This window comes from Streptopelia decaocto (assembly GCF_964273445.1).
Source record: "Streptopelia decaocto genome assembly, chromosome: 10".
Lineage (NCBI taxonomy): Eukaryota > Metazoa > Chordata > Aves > Columbiformes > Columbidae > Streptopelia > Streptopelia decaocto.
Genome location: NC_138665.1, coordinates 13,238,207 through 13,254,923, shown reverse-complemented (window position 1 = coordinate 13,254,923; position 16,717 = coordinate 13,238,207). Strand labels below are relative to the sequence as shown.

The following is a 16,717-nucleotide window of genomic DNA, read 5'->3' as shown; positions in this document are numbered from 1 at the left end:
AGAACTATGTAGTCTAATTGATTAGCTGTCTCTTTTTTAGCATGACTGTAGTTGTAGCCCATTATTTGTGCTTCTACCCAAGTTCATCCTCTTATTTCCCTGTATGAGGGGAAGAAATCTAATCAAATAATTTCCTGTATATTACAAGAGACAAGAAACTCCCTCAAGTCTTTTTAGTGGAAGAAGAAAACTAGCTAGTGGATTTAGAAGCCTGGGTTACCGCTCTGCCACAGCTTCTGACTTCTGTCAGAAGTTAGAGATGCGAAACCTGAATTAGGTGTAATGCCAGGTAGCGGTTGGGAAGATTGTCCGGCTTGTGCTGAATTTTGAAACTGAAAGGTGACTTTCTTGGGGAATGGCTTGTTACTGAGGACCCAGTCTATCAGCACTTCCAAGTTTTCCCATGGGAAAAGTTGGCAATAAACCTGCAAAACAAGAGAAGCGGGGAGTAAGCCACTGAGCCAACAGTGCCTGTCAGCATGTTTACCTTGTTCTGCTTATGAAAAGAAACAAAGTCTTTGGCTTTATAAAATTAGCAGTCTTTTATGTATCTTCTGGTGTCATCATAGTTTAACACTTTATGCAGATCTTAGATATAGTTAGTTTGTGACCATTCTGTTCCTGTAGAGAACCACACGTGAAATTTAAGGTCAAAGGCATTTTCTACCCAAGTTCCTTTTAGTGATGTATGTGTGACTTCAGAGAGTGTATTTGTTACCCACTTTGAAGAAAAATGAATGAAGCTTAATACATGTACCTCCTTGTTTTGCAGGAGAGACTTTGCTTGCCTCATCACATTCTGGAAGAACGGGGCCTGGTGAAGGTTGGCCTCACGGTTCAAGCACTGCTTGAATTGCCAACGTTGAAAGTATCTCAGCTTTCCTCCATGTGACGTGACATCTTGGAAGCTGGACAACTTAGGATTCGATCTGCTGATTTGCATTGCTCTGAGGCAGTTCAGCTTCCTCCATGGGAACATCCAAGCCATCAAAAACTAGTATCTGTCCAAGTGCTGTAGAGAGCCTTACTTTGGAGTTGTCTGTGAAAACCTTGGAGTCAGCTGACAGTTAAAAGAACATAATTATTCCTTTTTTCTTTTTTAATTGGGTGCACAAATAGATGGTGGTAGCATCAGATTCTCTTTCCAGTTAATTTAAAAGCTGCCATTTAACATCTCAGTGTTACAGTTAAATGATGGATTAATTTTCCTACATTGTAAATGTTGTTTGAATTATTTTACAAGTACAAGGCATGCCCCCCTCACTTTAATCTTTCAAGTCAATCATTTGATTTAAAGGTAAGACAAAAATATAACTATGGTATGATGGTAAAATGCGAGCGACTGATCACTTGTAATCCACTTTTACCCTCTCAGAAAGCTTAATATTTGCATTCTTTATTTTTTGCACTCCTGATTGTAACTTACACTTCTAACATTGTCAGTATTTAGTGTATGGTGGTTACACAAAACAATATACAATGGGAAAAGGACACATTTTATCGAGTTTTTTCCAGTCTTCTAGGTTGGTGCCAAATATTTTTTCAGTTGTACTGTAGATTGTTTACATGTGAAGTGCCTGTGTAATTGATAACTCTTAATAGTCTTAAACATTTTTGAAATTTCTTTGTTTAAAATAGATAAAATGGAAATTTTTAAATATTTTAATAGTTTTTTGTAAAATCGGTATGTGAAGATTTAAGTAATACTTCACATTTTTGATGTTGGGTGTTTTAAGTTTGCACAATTTAATTGGTTATTTTGTTGTCTAATAACTAGAAAATACTGTAAATACTTCTTATTTATGATATTTAATTTGATATACCTAATCACTTTTGGTTTAATGTATTGTTGGACAAAAAGCTGTCTACTTTTCTTTTTTTGGGACAAACAAATATACAGAGTAAGACATGAGGACTAGTGATACATACAGAGTAATTTAGGACATTTTGATAAAACTGCCAAAATCTCAGGTTTACGCTGTGACTTTCAGGATATTGTGTAACATTGCTCCTGATTTCATTACATTTTTACAACAGGTATATCCATGACTTAGTTAAGAAATATCAGTGTTTATCTTTTTAGTGTTTACGGCATATGTTGTGTAATTTCCACAAGTGTGGCGTAGCACACAAATCAGTTTGGAGAAATGTCACTGTGCTGAGTCAGCCTTTTCTGGATAAATGTCAAAAAGGAAAGATTTTCGCTGTTGGGGTTTTTTGAAACTTCTGAGTTCATATTTGTTTGCTTCAGCACCAATTCTGTGTTTTGAGAACATTCTGAAACCATACACAGCTGAGCTCTTCTCCAAACTAGTTGCAAATCATTTAATTATTTTAGTAATAAATCTGTTTGCATTAGTTTGTTCTTCATAAGTAGGTAACTCAATTGAAAAAAGTGCTCTCACAGGTTTTCTGTTTCAGGCTAATTTAATTTCAATTGAGGAATATGTTTGCCAAGCATGTAACAAGAATTGATTCTGTTCTTTCCAATTGATTGAGACCCCATGTAATATAATTCATAAAAGAAGAGGGAAAGGTTTTATTTACTCCTTAATTCATTTACTATAGTTGTTAAATTCAATAGCTGAGAGCAAAAATAACCTTTTTCTGATGACAGTTTGGTTTTTGGTTTTTTTTCCAAAAGATTATTTTTAGTTCTATTGAAACAAGCTGATTCATGTGTAATAGTTAAAAACCACTGTTAATTATGTAGTGTTTTCTTAAAATACAGCTCATAAAGAGTCTGCTGTAAAACTTAATTTGCGGAGTCCTAGATATAAATCTTGGGTTACATAAATGCTTGTTAAAGGAAACTGGATTGCTTTGACCTTTGAAATATGGTATTTCAAATATCTCTAATTGTTTTTTAGATTATTCCCATAATACTTATTTTAACAACTTCAGTCTCTATTTTCCATTAAATGCAGTATCTGAGAAGTCATGCTAAGACTAAAATGAAAAAGTAATATAATTAATTAAGCAAAATGCTTTTTGTCTGCTACATCTGAAAAATGCAACCACTCAAAAACAAGTCATTGTTTTTAAATTCCTCATTACAGTATTTGACAACAACAGTGAAGTTCTATTTCAGTATATTAGCCACAGAATTGCTGACTGTAAATTGTCACTTCTGGTTATCTGGCTTAAACTGATCTACACCACTATTTCATTATCATGTTTGAATATGTTTTCTGATCTTTAACTTTTTCCCTACTATAACTAAATCTATAAACTTGTATCACAGTGTAAACATAAAGAATTCCAATGATGTAGCATGCCAGATGCTTACCAGATATTTTTAAGTGTAGCTTTTTTCATAAGTAACTTGAGAACTGGATATGAAATTAATGTACTCATTATAAACTGTATCTCTGAAGTTGAAAACCACTAAAATATCTTTTTAGTACTCTGGAGTTCTTCCCCACAAATTTGCTAGAAAGAGTCTTGCTTTGCTGTTCACTGGACATTATTACGGCCTTTGTCAAGGTAGCGGGAAGGATAATCATGATTCTTCCAGGCTTCCATTCTAGCATTGCAAAGACTAAGGCCTTCAGTCATCCTTAGGAGCAATCTGAGAAAGGTCCACTGTGTCTGGATTAATAGTTTCTCATCTTTCTTTAGCTGCTTTTACAAATAATAAAAAAAATGGCTATTCCCATTGTGATTATTTTTTAAGGAGCAACTGCAAAACATTTTAATTTTAAAGCACCCTGTGGGAATTGTTGCTGTCTTCCCTGAACAAGAATTTGCCTACTATCCCCTTTCTCCCTTTCCATTTGATTCCCAGCATCTTCTCAGTTATTTTCGTTTGTTCTGAAATGCAGTGAGTTGCCATTGCTCATTACTGCACGCCACTTGCCTCCTTCCTCTTTATTTTCTAAGAAATTACTCCAGTGGCATTGATGAACTACTGTGGCTCCAGATCCCAGCTCCCACCATTTAGAATGTTTGAGATATCCATCTCCTATTTTGTGGATGTAATGTCGTTACTTAATATTTGGTGTAACTGTTAGGATGCTTAAAAACAGAGACCTGCCCCATTCCTGTTGTAGTCACTCAGTTTTTACTTTGGACATGAAGTCAACATTAAAAGTTTAGGAAACTGTGTTAAGTTTTCCTAATAAATTTAGGAATGTCCCAGATACTGTGAAACTTGAAAACAGTGGCATTAAAATAATTATTTTAAATTGTGGTGACTTTTCCCCCACAGTATCTCACAAACAATTCACATCTGTTTGATAATAACGCTAATCCAGTGTGCTGGCTGGGGCACTGCTGGGAATGCAGAAAACACTCTATACCCATGTCTTTGGAGGCCTTCCGAAAGAGAACCAAGAACTAAAACTATTGTAAAATATGGAGGAATACCTTTGAAACAATAAAGAGCTGTGACATGGGTCATAAGAATTTCTGGGTAAAATCCTAGCTTCACTGAAGACAATGCAGGTTTTGCTCTTCAGTAAAGATTTGACCTTTTCATTCATGGAACACCTGAGGTGGAAACCGTAACAAAGGTGGCTTCAACTTGGTTGATGTTAACAAAGCTTAGTGTCAAATTCTTGATTAAAAATAGCGATCTCTGGTAAGTCAAAGGAAGCTGTAAAATATTACACATTTGTTTAATACAAATCTTCTGATATGCAGAATTAAGATGGTAGGAAAAAATGACTTTGAAGCACAGCTTACATACTGTGGGAAGGGATGTCACCTCAGTAAAGTTGCAGGTGAGCACCAGCATCACTTACTGCACTGAAAACTTTATTTCAGATATCTTATTGTTCAGCAGCAGTCTTCTCTAGATATTGACAGAAATCTGTAGCCGAATTCAAGCAAAAAATGAAAAGGCAACTGTTTTCACTAGAAATGAATTCCCATGTGTCTTCTCAGTGTTGAAGAGAAGGATGAAAGTCTGGCACTTCTTCCTTCTGTTGGTTTTTAAAAGCCTGTATGAAAGGTACCTGTTGTGTCTAACACAGCTGCAGTCTGTTGGTTTGTCTCTGACTTGTCTCTGACCAATGCAGAGCTTAAGCACACTAATAATTCAACTGAAAGCAACTTGTGGGAGTTTTTAGCACTTTCTGCACATAGATAATGCAGTAGTAAATCAAATTTGTCTCTTTCGTCACTGAGGATGGCTGATGTATGTGTTTTTTACAAGAGGTACATCATATTAAACAGTGACCTCTACTTGAAAAACAAAAGCAAATAAACAAAACATCACCCCAACACCCAAACCAGCTGAAATATTTCCTCTTTACAGGCGACTTTTTGGAATTTTTTTTTTTTTTTTTTAAAGTAAAAGCAGAAGTGGGAAAGGCAGAGTATAGTTGTCCAAGGAGAGGGTGCTCCAAGTTGATTTCATGTTGAATCACTTCCCAGTGAAAAGCCTCTAGATTTAGTAGAGAGAGAGACAGATGTTTTGTAGCTACTCCTGCTGAGGGCAGTGGGTCCTTAAGTACATAGAGTTTTCTGTTGAGGTTACAGTAACAAGAAATTAGGCATCTTTGTTTTCCCAAAGACTGTATATTTTGGGTAGCTCTATCCCAGTGCTGCAGATGTTGATTGTGCAGCGAACCTGGCCTTTTCCAAGCCCTGAGCAGGGCACCAAGCTGGTGCCATTGGTACTAACTGGTGCTATTGGCATTGCCCTCTGGCTTTGTGATGACGACACTGGTCTGTGTGGTGCAATTTGTGAAGGAAACACCCCCTTGCTCCATGCTGCTGCCTCCTCCTGCGCAGCCTGCAGAATTCGTCTGAATAGATACTTGCAATCTAAATAAAAACGCTAAGGAAAGTGATAAGTTTACTTGAGAGTAATAGATAAGTAGGTATTTACCAATATTTCACCTCCATTGGCAAAGAATGGAAGAGGAAGATTGCTCTAGGAGCTACAGAACTTCACTGATTGAAAAATGCACTAGGGCTTTTAACAGGTTAGTGTGTCACTTCTCCTCTCGCGTGAGTGAACCAAAGGAGGGATGCTATTTCTTGTTCTATATGCAACACACTGGGATATGTGTAAATCAAATGGAGGGAAAGGTGAACTGTATCTTTAATTGGGAAATTTACAGCTCAGATCATTTTAGTAAATTAAATATGAAGGTTAAAAGTTCTTCGTGTGAAGAAAATTTCTGCTTATCTTGACTGTTAAAATAGAACATGTGATTAACTGAATTTTAGTTTAGGCTTGCTGCTGCACAGGACCTGTTCTGGTTCCTGTGTTTCTTAACAAAATGCCACTTTGCTTTATATGTCTTTAAGTATTTCACATATTACAGTTCTGACAACATATTATGTTAAAATTGTGGTTATATGCAGTATTTGTTCCCTTATTGGTTTTGACTTATTTTTGTCTTACAACCTGGGAGTCAAAAATGCTATAAGTACCTGTTTAATATCTATGGAAGGAATACAAGTTTTTATAAAAATGACATCCATCATTTTATAGCCTATTACATTTTCAAGGAAGACTTTTTAATGTGGTTTTGTTTGTTGTTGGTTTTTGGGTTTGTTTGTTCTCAAACCCGTTTTAGAATCCTAATCTTGAACAAATCCAAAAGATCTTTCCAGGACTATGTTAGTATCTTAGCAAATATTAAAGAAGAAGAATAATAGCTCAAACTGACAACAAATGTTATTGTTTTGGGAAACTTTCCATTTTGGCAGTGTTAGCTTTACAGTTGGACTCGATGATCTTAAATGTCTTTTCCAACCAAAATGATTTTATGACTTCAGTGAAACAAGAATTTCCTGCAATAGTTTTGTAACCAAGCTACAACACAAAGTCAATGAGGATTTCCCCGCGTTTTTCAAAATTGTGTGAAATAAGGTAAATGCGACACTTCTTTTCACAATAGTTTTATGAAGGCTGATTGTGAAATAGCGTTTATTGGGAAATAATCACAAGGACACGTTTTGTTTCATTTTTAAATACGAGTGAACCAGTGAAATCTTTCTAGAATTGCCAGGTTTGTCTAGGATTTGATGGTGCCATTCCTGGCATGGGAACTCCCTTTGTTGAGTATTAAATGATTTCTGGAGCATGTGCAAGATGGTGCTCTTGCCATGCACACGGTCATAGGGTTGTGTTTATGGAGTTGATGTGTTAAGTAAGCACTGGTGCAAGTGGGGGAATCCCCAGCTGCAAATGCTGGTGTCTCTTAAACCAGCACATCCTGTAAGGCTTGGATTCCCATGAGGGGACACACACAGGCATTGCAAAAGGGGGTTTTGGTGGATTACGTTGGGAATAATGTGAATACTTTTTGCTACTAGGTAACGTGTAGAACAAGGGAACTGTGATTGCTTTACGGTTATCATTCGGTTGGTATTCAGTTATTTTATTTTGTAACTCGTGATTATAAAACTCAGAAAATGGAATGTAACCAAATGATCAATGTGTAAATGTGTGCAGGATGTGACAGAAGTAGTTCTGAGGCACAGTTGGAGAGTGATCATTTAAAAATAGATGTTTAAATTGTGTATATACTTGCAACATCTTTGATAGTGCATTTTAATTCATTTTGCATTTCATGTTCTTGTAAAGTGCATCTTCCACACTTCTGAAGATTGTCTACTTGTACAATACTGTATTAAGTCTTTTTTCAGGACTTCCATTATTGCTGGAGCTTCCAACATGTTTCTTTTGAAAAATGTTCCTACTGTTATTTTTTTGTAAATAGTTTTTTTTGTATTAAATTTGCATGGATAAAACCCACACTTCCAAAAACAGTGTACATACTCTGTGTATAAAATACAAACTATTTCATAACTTTAATGTAGTCAAGTTATTCAATTTGATTTCACTTCAGTTTTTATATATTTGTAGTAAAGAATGAGAATTTGTTGTATGTTCTTTCAAACATCTGTGTTCCCATTTTGATAAGTGACCTGCCTCATTACATATCAGGAAACATGTTGTTTTATAGTGACAAATAAAAGAAATGTTAGCTCTTCTTCCAGGGAAATATAGGATACCTTTACATATAAAGTATATTAGGACTTGGGTTTTGACCAACAGAGACATCAGTGGTGAGAATACGTGAAGATAAAGATGCCTTCACTTGTAGCAGGGTCTTTATACACGTACACACTTCCCTGTCTTATACTACGTGAAAAACACCCAATATCTTGTAGCATATATATTTGGAACAACATACATAGGTTTTTGAATTTTGCTGAAAATAAGGTCAATCCAGTAAGGAAAGTGCTGCTGTCAGAGTGGATCTGCTTCACCCCATTCCCTAGGCTGGCTCTGGCAATGGCCCAGGTCACCTTTGGGTGGTTTGCAGTCACTGGTTGCTACATCCAGCACTGGGGAAACAGAACTGCCAGGTTTTCTAGCTATAGTTAAGTCATTCAGATTAGGTTAAAATAGAATTCTATATGATGAAATTGACTTTACCTTAATTTCCTTCCATTTATTTCAAGAGGTGGACAATTTTATAATTAAAACTGAAGATTGAAAGTAAATAGTCTCTTTTGAGAGATTTTTCCCTGTGTGACTTTCTGCACCTGCACACACCCAACTGCTCTTTGTTTCCTACACATTACTGTAAAGCAGCAATTGAGGAACCGCATTACAAAGAAAGGGAGCACCAGCCCTTGACAAAGGCATCAAAATGGTTGAGACTTTTTGGGTTTTTTGCAGTTATGGATGAGGGTTTGTGGTTGAAATGTTCTGGGAGTCTGTTGTTCAGTTTCCATCTATAAAGAAAACTTTCTTCTTATGAAAAGGCCTTTCAGGTCTGCAGCGGGAATGGTACCACATGCAGCGGCCTCTGTTCCAGGCTGGACTCCACGAACTGGGAGATTCCCGTCTGTCCCTGATCATCTTCACAGGGCAGGTCCCTGCTGAATAAGGAAAGTGGTATAAGCAGAAAAAAAAAAATCTGCAGTTTCCACATGACATATATGGAGAGAAATGTAAGCTTTTTGTTAGAGCTTGGTACATTTGATAAGGATGCCACAAACAAACATGTTTCTTTAGAGTATCATCTGTGGATAATGTAGCTCAGACATGGATGTTCTCACCGAGTCATGAGGTGTTACAAGTTTTGTAAAGCGCAGGCTCCAGCTATAAACAAAACATGGATGGTTTACACCACCTGCCTTGGTAAAGGTGGATTTGAGAACTCATGGCACTGAATATATTTTATAGATCTTTATTGCAGGGCTTCCTCCAGCCAGCAGTTCTTAGGTCCATATACGCCTTGCTGACTCTGGCAACTGTTTCACGTGTCGCACTGAACTCATTCAGCATCTATTTCTTAAAGATGGTGAATTACTGTGAAATAGATCTATTTTATTTTCTGTTCAAGCTTGAAATCTGCGTCTCCCTCCATAGTCTGTCAGATGCCTGCGATGTATGTTCTCATGCTGTGTTTGCTTTTCTAGTCTCTCCTCAGTGTCCTGCTGACAGACTAGTCATACATCTTGCATTGCTTAAGGTTCATTGTTATGACTGTAACCTTTTAACTTTCCTCTCGGATTAAGATATGTCTACACCAGTGATGGATAGAACTGCAGTGCCCCAGGCTAGCATCGCGGTTCTGATACTCTCAGTTTGTGGAAACTATGGGAGTTTTAAAAAAAGAGAGTCCTCATCCATGGTTTGACAGAATTCTCCTGTTTCTGGTTCTGTGTTGAAACACATTCATCGGGTACTCTAGCTACAAATATCATTCCAATGGCTGTTAGAACCCTTCCAAGAATATTTTTTTCAAAGTTTGAATTAATGTTGCAATGACTTCAGCAGTTTAAACCTATTTGCAAAATGTGGATATAATTATTTGTGGTTTTAATTAGTTAGGCCTCATTAATAATGGAAATCTCATGCTAATAATATTTGATTATGTAGCCAAAGAGCAGATTATGATACGAGTATCTAATTTTCATAGCTATAGCACATTGCATTCAGAACTGAACGATGCATATCTCAGCATGATAGCTCATAGCTACTAGTAAGTGCAATATAAGAAGAATACAATGTTAACTTTTCTGAAATTCACAGGTGGTTGTTAAAGGTTTGACTTAGTATCATCTTAACATAGTTTTCATGATAGTGGGGAAGTGGAACAACTAGGCTGTATGTGGAACTTCTGTAGGTTCTTTCTAGCAAACATTTAAATGTGGCAAACTTACTGGAACACTTGTATTTTTCAGCAACTCAATAAACATCTATCTTTGGAGTACTATCATTGTGGCTTTATTATAATTATTTCATTACCAGAATGAAATAATTCTGGTTATGCTTTTCATATATACATAGACATACAGTGTGTCTATGTGACCTCTAGATCAATAATCACAAGTTGGAGAAATGATCAGCTATTTACCCAGGGAAAACCATGTGTTCTGTGTTAGCTGATCCTGTGGCTCCTCTGCTTACAGACCCGGTTCTGTTGCAACATCTGTGATAAAGAATCACCTCTACTACTATGTCTGTAGGAGGAAGAGAAACTAAGTTCGTGTCTAAGAATGCACTTGTGGGACTGTATATTGTTGCTACCACCTTAGCACACAGCCATAAAAGTTCATATCAGCACGGGGACTGCAGGGGCCACCACTTCTTGCATCTTTGTTGTGATATCTTTCCATCCTGCTTGCTCGTGGCATCGTTTTCCTCTCTATATAGGAAAGTCTATTGAAGGTGGTTGTCAAAGGTCTTGGAGCTCGTTGCTCCTGTGAGTTTAAGGTGTGAACCTTCCAAGGGACCATCTTCTCCCTTCCTCTCGTCCTTTCACAGGAGGTGGCCCCAGTGCCAGTGGTAAGTTTTTTTGTTAAGTGGCATATTGCTATTTTATCTTCAATAAAACTGTCAGAGCTACATTTCCCGCTCTTCAGCATTTCAGAAAGGCTCATTGCTTTTTCTCTTAATGCATTTACAGATATTTTTCTGCTCCAAGGTTACTGTTTTTTAAAATCCTTCTGCAGCTTCAGTGAGAAATACTGATATCTTAAGTGTAAATGCTAATTTATGTTAATAAGAATATGACATTCCAGATAGACAGGTATGAATTCATGAGTTGATCAGAAGTTGTTCATTTCAGCCACTTGTTTTCAATCTCCAGAATCTCCTGTTCTCCTGTAATCAGAAGAAGAAGAAAAGTAAAGCAACAGCAAACACTACGCTTCTGAGCGTAAGCTTCAAGTGCATGAACTACCAAAAAATAATTGATAAGACAAACCATCCCACACTCCTTGTGTTCTCCAGTCCCTAAGAAGCTCTAGCAAAAGAAGAGAGGGTTATCTATGAAAATCTTCAGTGAAATCATTTAGAAATGGGTAAGTAGTATTGAATTCAGTCACAGATAACGCTTGTTGAAGCTATTCTCCACTCATATTGCGGGATGTATCGAGCTTGCACATTCCACTGTGTACTGAACTGATAAGTTCAGTCTGTTCTTTCTCCTGTAAGTTTGAGACACTTCTGCCAACCGTGATAACTTTGTGATTTTTGGCTCAAGCAACATAAACTTCTATTTCCCAGGAATATCAGTTAAATTGTGATTGTATTGTTTCTGGTGAAATGATGGGGGAATTGTCAGTTTCCTTCCTCCTGTCTTTGCTAACGAAGGATTGCAAAACAAGAGAGGTTGTAGATAGCAGTATTATTCTTGGAACCCCCCAACCACTGAATCAAGCATTATTACCCAATATTCCTGCCCCTCTGTGAGTAGTCCCATGCTTGCATTTTGATCCATTATTTTCATGCAGGCTCCGTTTGAGATGTGCTGTTTTCAATAACTTGCATTAACATTTTGTTCAAAGTTCTTTCATTGCAAATTTAAGATTTGTTTGATGTATAAATTGAAATGTCAAACTTTGTTGTAGTTAGGAAAAAGTACCTGATTCTTTCAGGATTTACGTGTCCCAAGATGGAGAGATAATTTCATTTCATATTGTTAAATTGTTTGGCCTTTCAGATATCAACAAACAACATGAAATTCTGTTTCAACTAAAAGCAAACTTAGAGTTGCCATAATGTGCTTTGAAGGCAGCTATAAAAAACAGCAGATCTTATCAGTTCTGTTCCTGCAGGTACAGATAAAGAAAGCAAGCCTTCCCCATCTGTTTTTTCTCACTTGGACTTTTACATAAAGCAAGAAAACCTTATGCACAGAAGGTTAAATTTAGTTTATCTAGGATTTTTTTTTAACCCAGATTTATTTTGTTTGGTTTTTTGTTTGTTGTTTTCATGTGGTTTTGGTTTTTAAGCAGCAACAAATTCACGTCTAGATGGACCCAATATCAAATTGGTAAAAACATGCAGGTATTTTTAACTTTCTGATGGACCACATTTGTTTGATAATGGTGTGGCTTGAATCCTCCTGTGATCACTCCTGAGTGCAGGTCGTGTTCTGCCTACAGACATCGAACCCCCTTTATTGCGGTAGTAGAGGACTGTTCTGCACTCTGATCTCCTGAGGTACAGAGCATCCTGCCATTTGTCAATTTGTCATCTTGTTTATACAAATTGCCTTTGCTTGATGCCACTGAAGCTGCTACCCTTGCAAGCTTATAAACATGAACAACAAGCAAAAGAAGTGGAACTGACATGCAGTTAAATAATGCATCTGGGTAGGGGTCGGGGCCACCTAAGGATTTTCAGTTCTCCATCAGCTTCCAGCAGTGTTGCTGAGTTTCGCTACAGTCTCAGCATCCCTTCACCTCCTCTCCAAACTAGGTGAGCTCCATACCTGCCTCCTCTACAATCCTGACCTCAGCAAAGTCTAGGGCTTGCTCTAGGGCTACAGTTTAAAAACCAGTTGCCTGACTATTAGTGTGTTTGACCCACCTCTGCCCAGGAGGTTGGACTTAGACAATCTCCTGAGATCCATTCCAGCCGTTCTGCTCTAGCTTGCAGGCATCAGCTGTGAGCATCCCTCTGCTCTGTGAGATCTGAGTGTGTGCCCTGCTTGCTGGCTCTGGGGCTCCCAAGGACAGAGCCTTGGGAACAGCTGGCCAGCCAGCAGACTATAGACAGCTGTGGAGGATGGTTTGTGCCAAATCCAGTGACCTTTTTTATAGGGACATGGATGGACACAACACAGGTGCTCCTGTCAACTGGCAGAACAGAGAGTGAGATATTTCTTCACAAGTAACTATGCTCTGACATTTCCAAAATGAACAGCTGGATTGATATTAAAATGTATCTCTATTGCTGTTTAATTTGCCAGGCATGCTGTGATTTTGGTGCACCAAAGGAATCCAAAGGCATTTTTGCCCTGCCCCTCATCACACTGTTAAACTCACAGTTTTGAGGGGACAGTTCATGTGTTGTGGTGCCATGAAAAGTATCCACAAAAAGTGCTGCTGCAAGCCAGACATTTTTTAAACAATGTATGAGACAAATTTTGAACCAAAATATGGCATTTGAGATGAGGCTGTCAAAAGTGATTAAGGGTGGGGAGCATATTAACTTGCCTTTTTTTTTTTTTTCTTTTTTTCTTCCCCGCAGTGGGAAGGAAACAGTGCCATACTTGTATTCTGTTGAGCAGTCCTTCCCAGGGGGAGAAATTTCTGACTTCCGATGAATGTTTTCTGTGCCAGACATTCACAAACCGAAAACCTGAAAGTATGGGAAAATTCATTTTATACTTGGTATTCTCAGACTGGAGGGACAGATGCTGCGGGCTGGAAGATAAGCCAAGGCAGTTTCCCTTGGGAGCTGTGGCTCGTTTGCTTCCTCTGGAGCAACCTCCCTGTTGTGCTGGGCAGCCCTCTCTCTTCTCCCTCCATCCCCTTCTCCTCTCCGCCAGCACACACACAACCATTCCAGTATCCCCAGTGCTCTCCCCTTGCCCACGGCAGCCCCTCTGCCCAAGGCATGGTGGGCACCAGGCTGAACCAGCAGAGACAGAGAGAACCTCTGCCCATTGCTACCTGCAATCCCAGCCTGTGTTGTTCAAGACAACCTCCTGGAGCAGTGACCATGTCAATAGTTGTCCTACTTATCATGTTTCTGACAACACAGGTTTTCTTCCAACCCTATTTATTTAAATATAGTTTGGTTTATAATGAGCTATATAATGGTTTGGGCTGAGACAGCACATGGATCAAGGCACTTCACATCTTGAGGGACTTAGTTGGAGGTATGACTTCACTGAGGAAACATCAGAGAGTGTCTCTGTTCCCGTGTTCCCAGGGGCCTTTTGCAGAGGCAGTTGGTGTAAGACAGGGAGATGCTTCAGAAGAAGCCAGCTCTCCAAGAGTCAGGGTTACAGCTGGATTAAAAGCATGTTGTAATGTCACTGTTCAGTCAGCTTGTGAGGGATTTAGGAAAGCGTAACTCATTTTTACAAGAGTGTGGATTGCTGCACTAAGTTTAAGGAATGTCTCTTACAAAAGCAGACAAACTACTGAGATACTTTTATTAAAATAAAATCCTCTATTGAATCTTCCTCTGCCAGCTGAAATCCATCTTAAAAGTGGCAGTTAACATGTTGATTGAAGGATTTATTAGTATGTTTCTTAAAGCCTGTTGAAATATTCTTTTCCTGATGTACATCTTTGTAGTATTACTCAAATGTACTAAGTAAACTTTTGTTGTTAGGGCTTGCCCTACATTATTGAGCAAAGCACCAGTGAAAGTCAGAGAATGGAACAAGTAGGAAATAACGTGATGATCTTTGGGCTTAATCCTACACACCCAGAAGTGCCTCTGCCCTTAGGAGTTCTCTGTTTCTCAAGTTAGACTTAACATGTTAGGTATTAGCCAATGTTTTTCTATGCAACATGCCCAAGCGGTCTTTAAACATGTTGAGTGCTGCCTGCAAGGTGAAACTGTGGCAAATGCTAGTTCTTTCCTACCAGTAACTGATCTGCTATTAAGCTATGCCAGATGGGGCTTATTTTGGGAGGCTGCACTGCCTCTAACAGTGGCTGATCCTGAGAAATGCAATAGGAGAACTGGATTGTTTTAATTAAGAATCACGCGCTCTCCTATTTTTCTTCATCTTACATGTTGGGTATAAACTTTATCACAGCAAATGTGATAATTTACCTCAGTGAGGGTAAACAGTGAATTTGTTGCAAAACCCTGGCAGGGTGAGAACAGCTTCTGATGGTGAGGTGCTGCGCTCTGCTCTCCTGCTGAGAGCTGGAATGGGGAGCGCTTTCCAAAACCTTGGCTTGCAGCATCCCTGTAACCTGGAATTACACACCAGCAAGTTCAGGAACTGATACCTGACAACTGTGCTTGAGGACCCAAATCTACACCCACCCGTCCTGAGGGTAGGGCTGTTATTTGTAGAAATCATGGACATTGGGACAGACTTGACTTTAAGTTGCAGGAATCTTTGGAAGAGGTGGCTTGTTGCATGTTGTGAGCTCTGCATGCTCAGCAGTTCCTGAGTGGGAACCCAGGTGTTTGCTTGCTCATAGGGTTTTGCAGTAGTGCCTTTTTGAGGACTGAACAAATAAATCATTGTCTTATAGCTCTTCACTGGTGCCTTGACTCACCTTTGATTTATGACAAAGACATATTGCCTTAGATTTTTACCCCAGGGTAAAAGGCTGTGGTTGGTGCAACTGCTGCTCTGTGAGCTTCCCCAGAGGGCAAACCCAACACAGCTCCTCTTGAAAACAATCATGAGGAGACTTGTCTGGGAATGGCCCACCCAGGGCTCAGGCTTTGAAAATCCGCCGCACTTTTGTGTTGCCTTCAGGTGTGGTCACATGGACCCACTTCTTCATCAGTGTTACAAATTGTTGATTATCTGGGCAAAATCTTCTGTCTCAAACATCCCAGGGACACCTCTGGCCAGAATCAGCCTCTGCCCCTGCCAGGGTGTCAGGGGACAGTTTTCTAAGGAGGGCTCTGCCTTTCCAAGCACAGCTGAGCTGGATTAGCCAGACCACCCTGCCAAGAGGGTCTGTGTGTCCTGTTCTTGCCCTCCTGAACAGACCAACTCCTGCAGCAGCTGCTGGAGGAGGGTGTCTTGCACAGGAATGCTTCACAGAGAGCAGACCTCCAAAGCAGCTCCTTGGTCTCCCCTGGATTACTCTTCCTCTGCTTATCTTTCACCATTACCTAATGTGTCCATGCTCCTGGGCATAGGGATTTCAACACTGCCAAAAGAGGCTTGTCTACACCTTCTTCTTCATCAGATTTCCTGTTGCAGAACAAACCTATGTAAGAGCATCCACAAGCCAAATTATAGTGGTGAAAGCTAACCTCTTCCTGATTTCAGTGGCTGACAACAAGGAGATTCCCAGCTGGTGCTTGGGAAGACCAACCAGCTGTACGTGCATCTCCTTGGAAAGCATCCTTGCCAGCAATTCCTCCTCCCGGACTGTAATTTCTAGCTGAACTACCCGCATCTTCTCTCAGGGCATGAGGTCTGATCTCTCAGTGAATTGGCTCCATCCCACCAGTGTCACTTCTGCCTGTAACTGCTTGGGACAGATTTTTTCTGTCTGCTGCGTTCGTGTCTGAAAGCAGCAGTCATTTGATCAGGACCTTGGTTAAAATGTATTTCATGGGAAATAACAATGGAGTGATGCTATTCTTTGATGACAAGGAGCCTCATGCAGTTTGGAAAGACTCAGGGGAAGCAAAGACCAAAATTTCCCATTGGATAAAAAGTTCAAGTGTTTTCCTTTAATACAATATTTTTTTTTCTTTTTCCCACAAATGAAGCAGTCCAGCTGTCATCTGCCTGTGGAGACTCACCAGCCCATAGCTGGGATACTGCACACTAGTTAGAACACG

The 16,717-nt window shown here is 39.1% G+C and overlaps 1 protein-coding gene across 1 annotated transcript in view; it reads left to right on the top strand.

Moving 5' to 3' along the window:
• Positions 1-6,593, top strand: part of LRCH2 (leucine rich repeats and calponin homology domain containing 2) — a 47,867-nt gene extending 41,274 nt beyond the window's left edge. Inside the window, exon 21 of the mRNA XM_082062108.1 lies at positions 773-6,593. Within this exon, the coding sequence (XP_081918234.1) occupies positions 773-892 (120 nt within the window). The 3' untranslated portion in view covers positions 893-6,593. The remainder of the gene's footprint in view (positions 1-772) is intronic.
• The last annotated feature ends 10,124 nt before the right edge of the window (positions 6,594-16,717 follow it).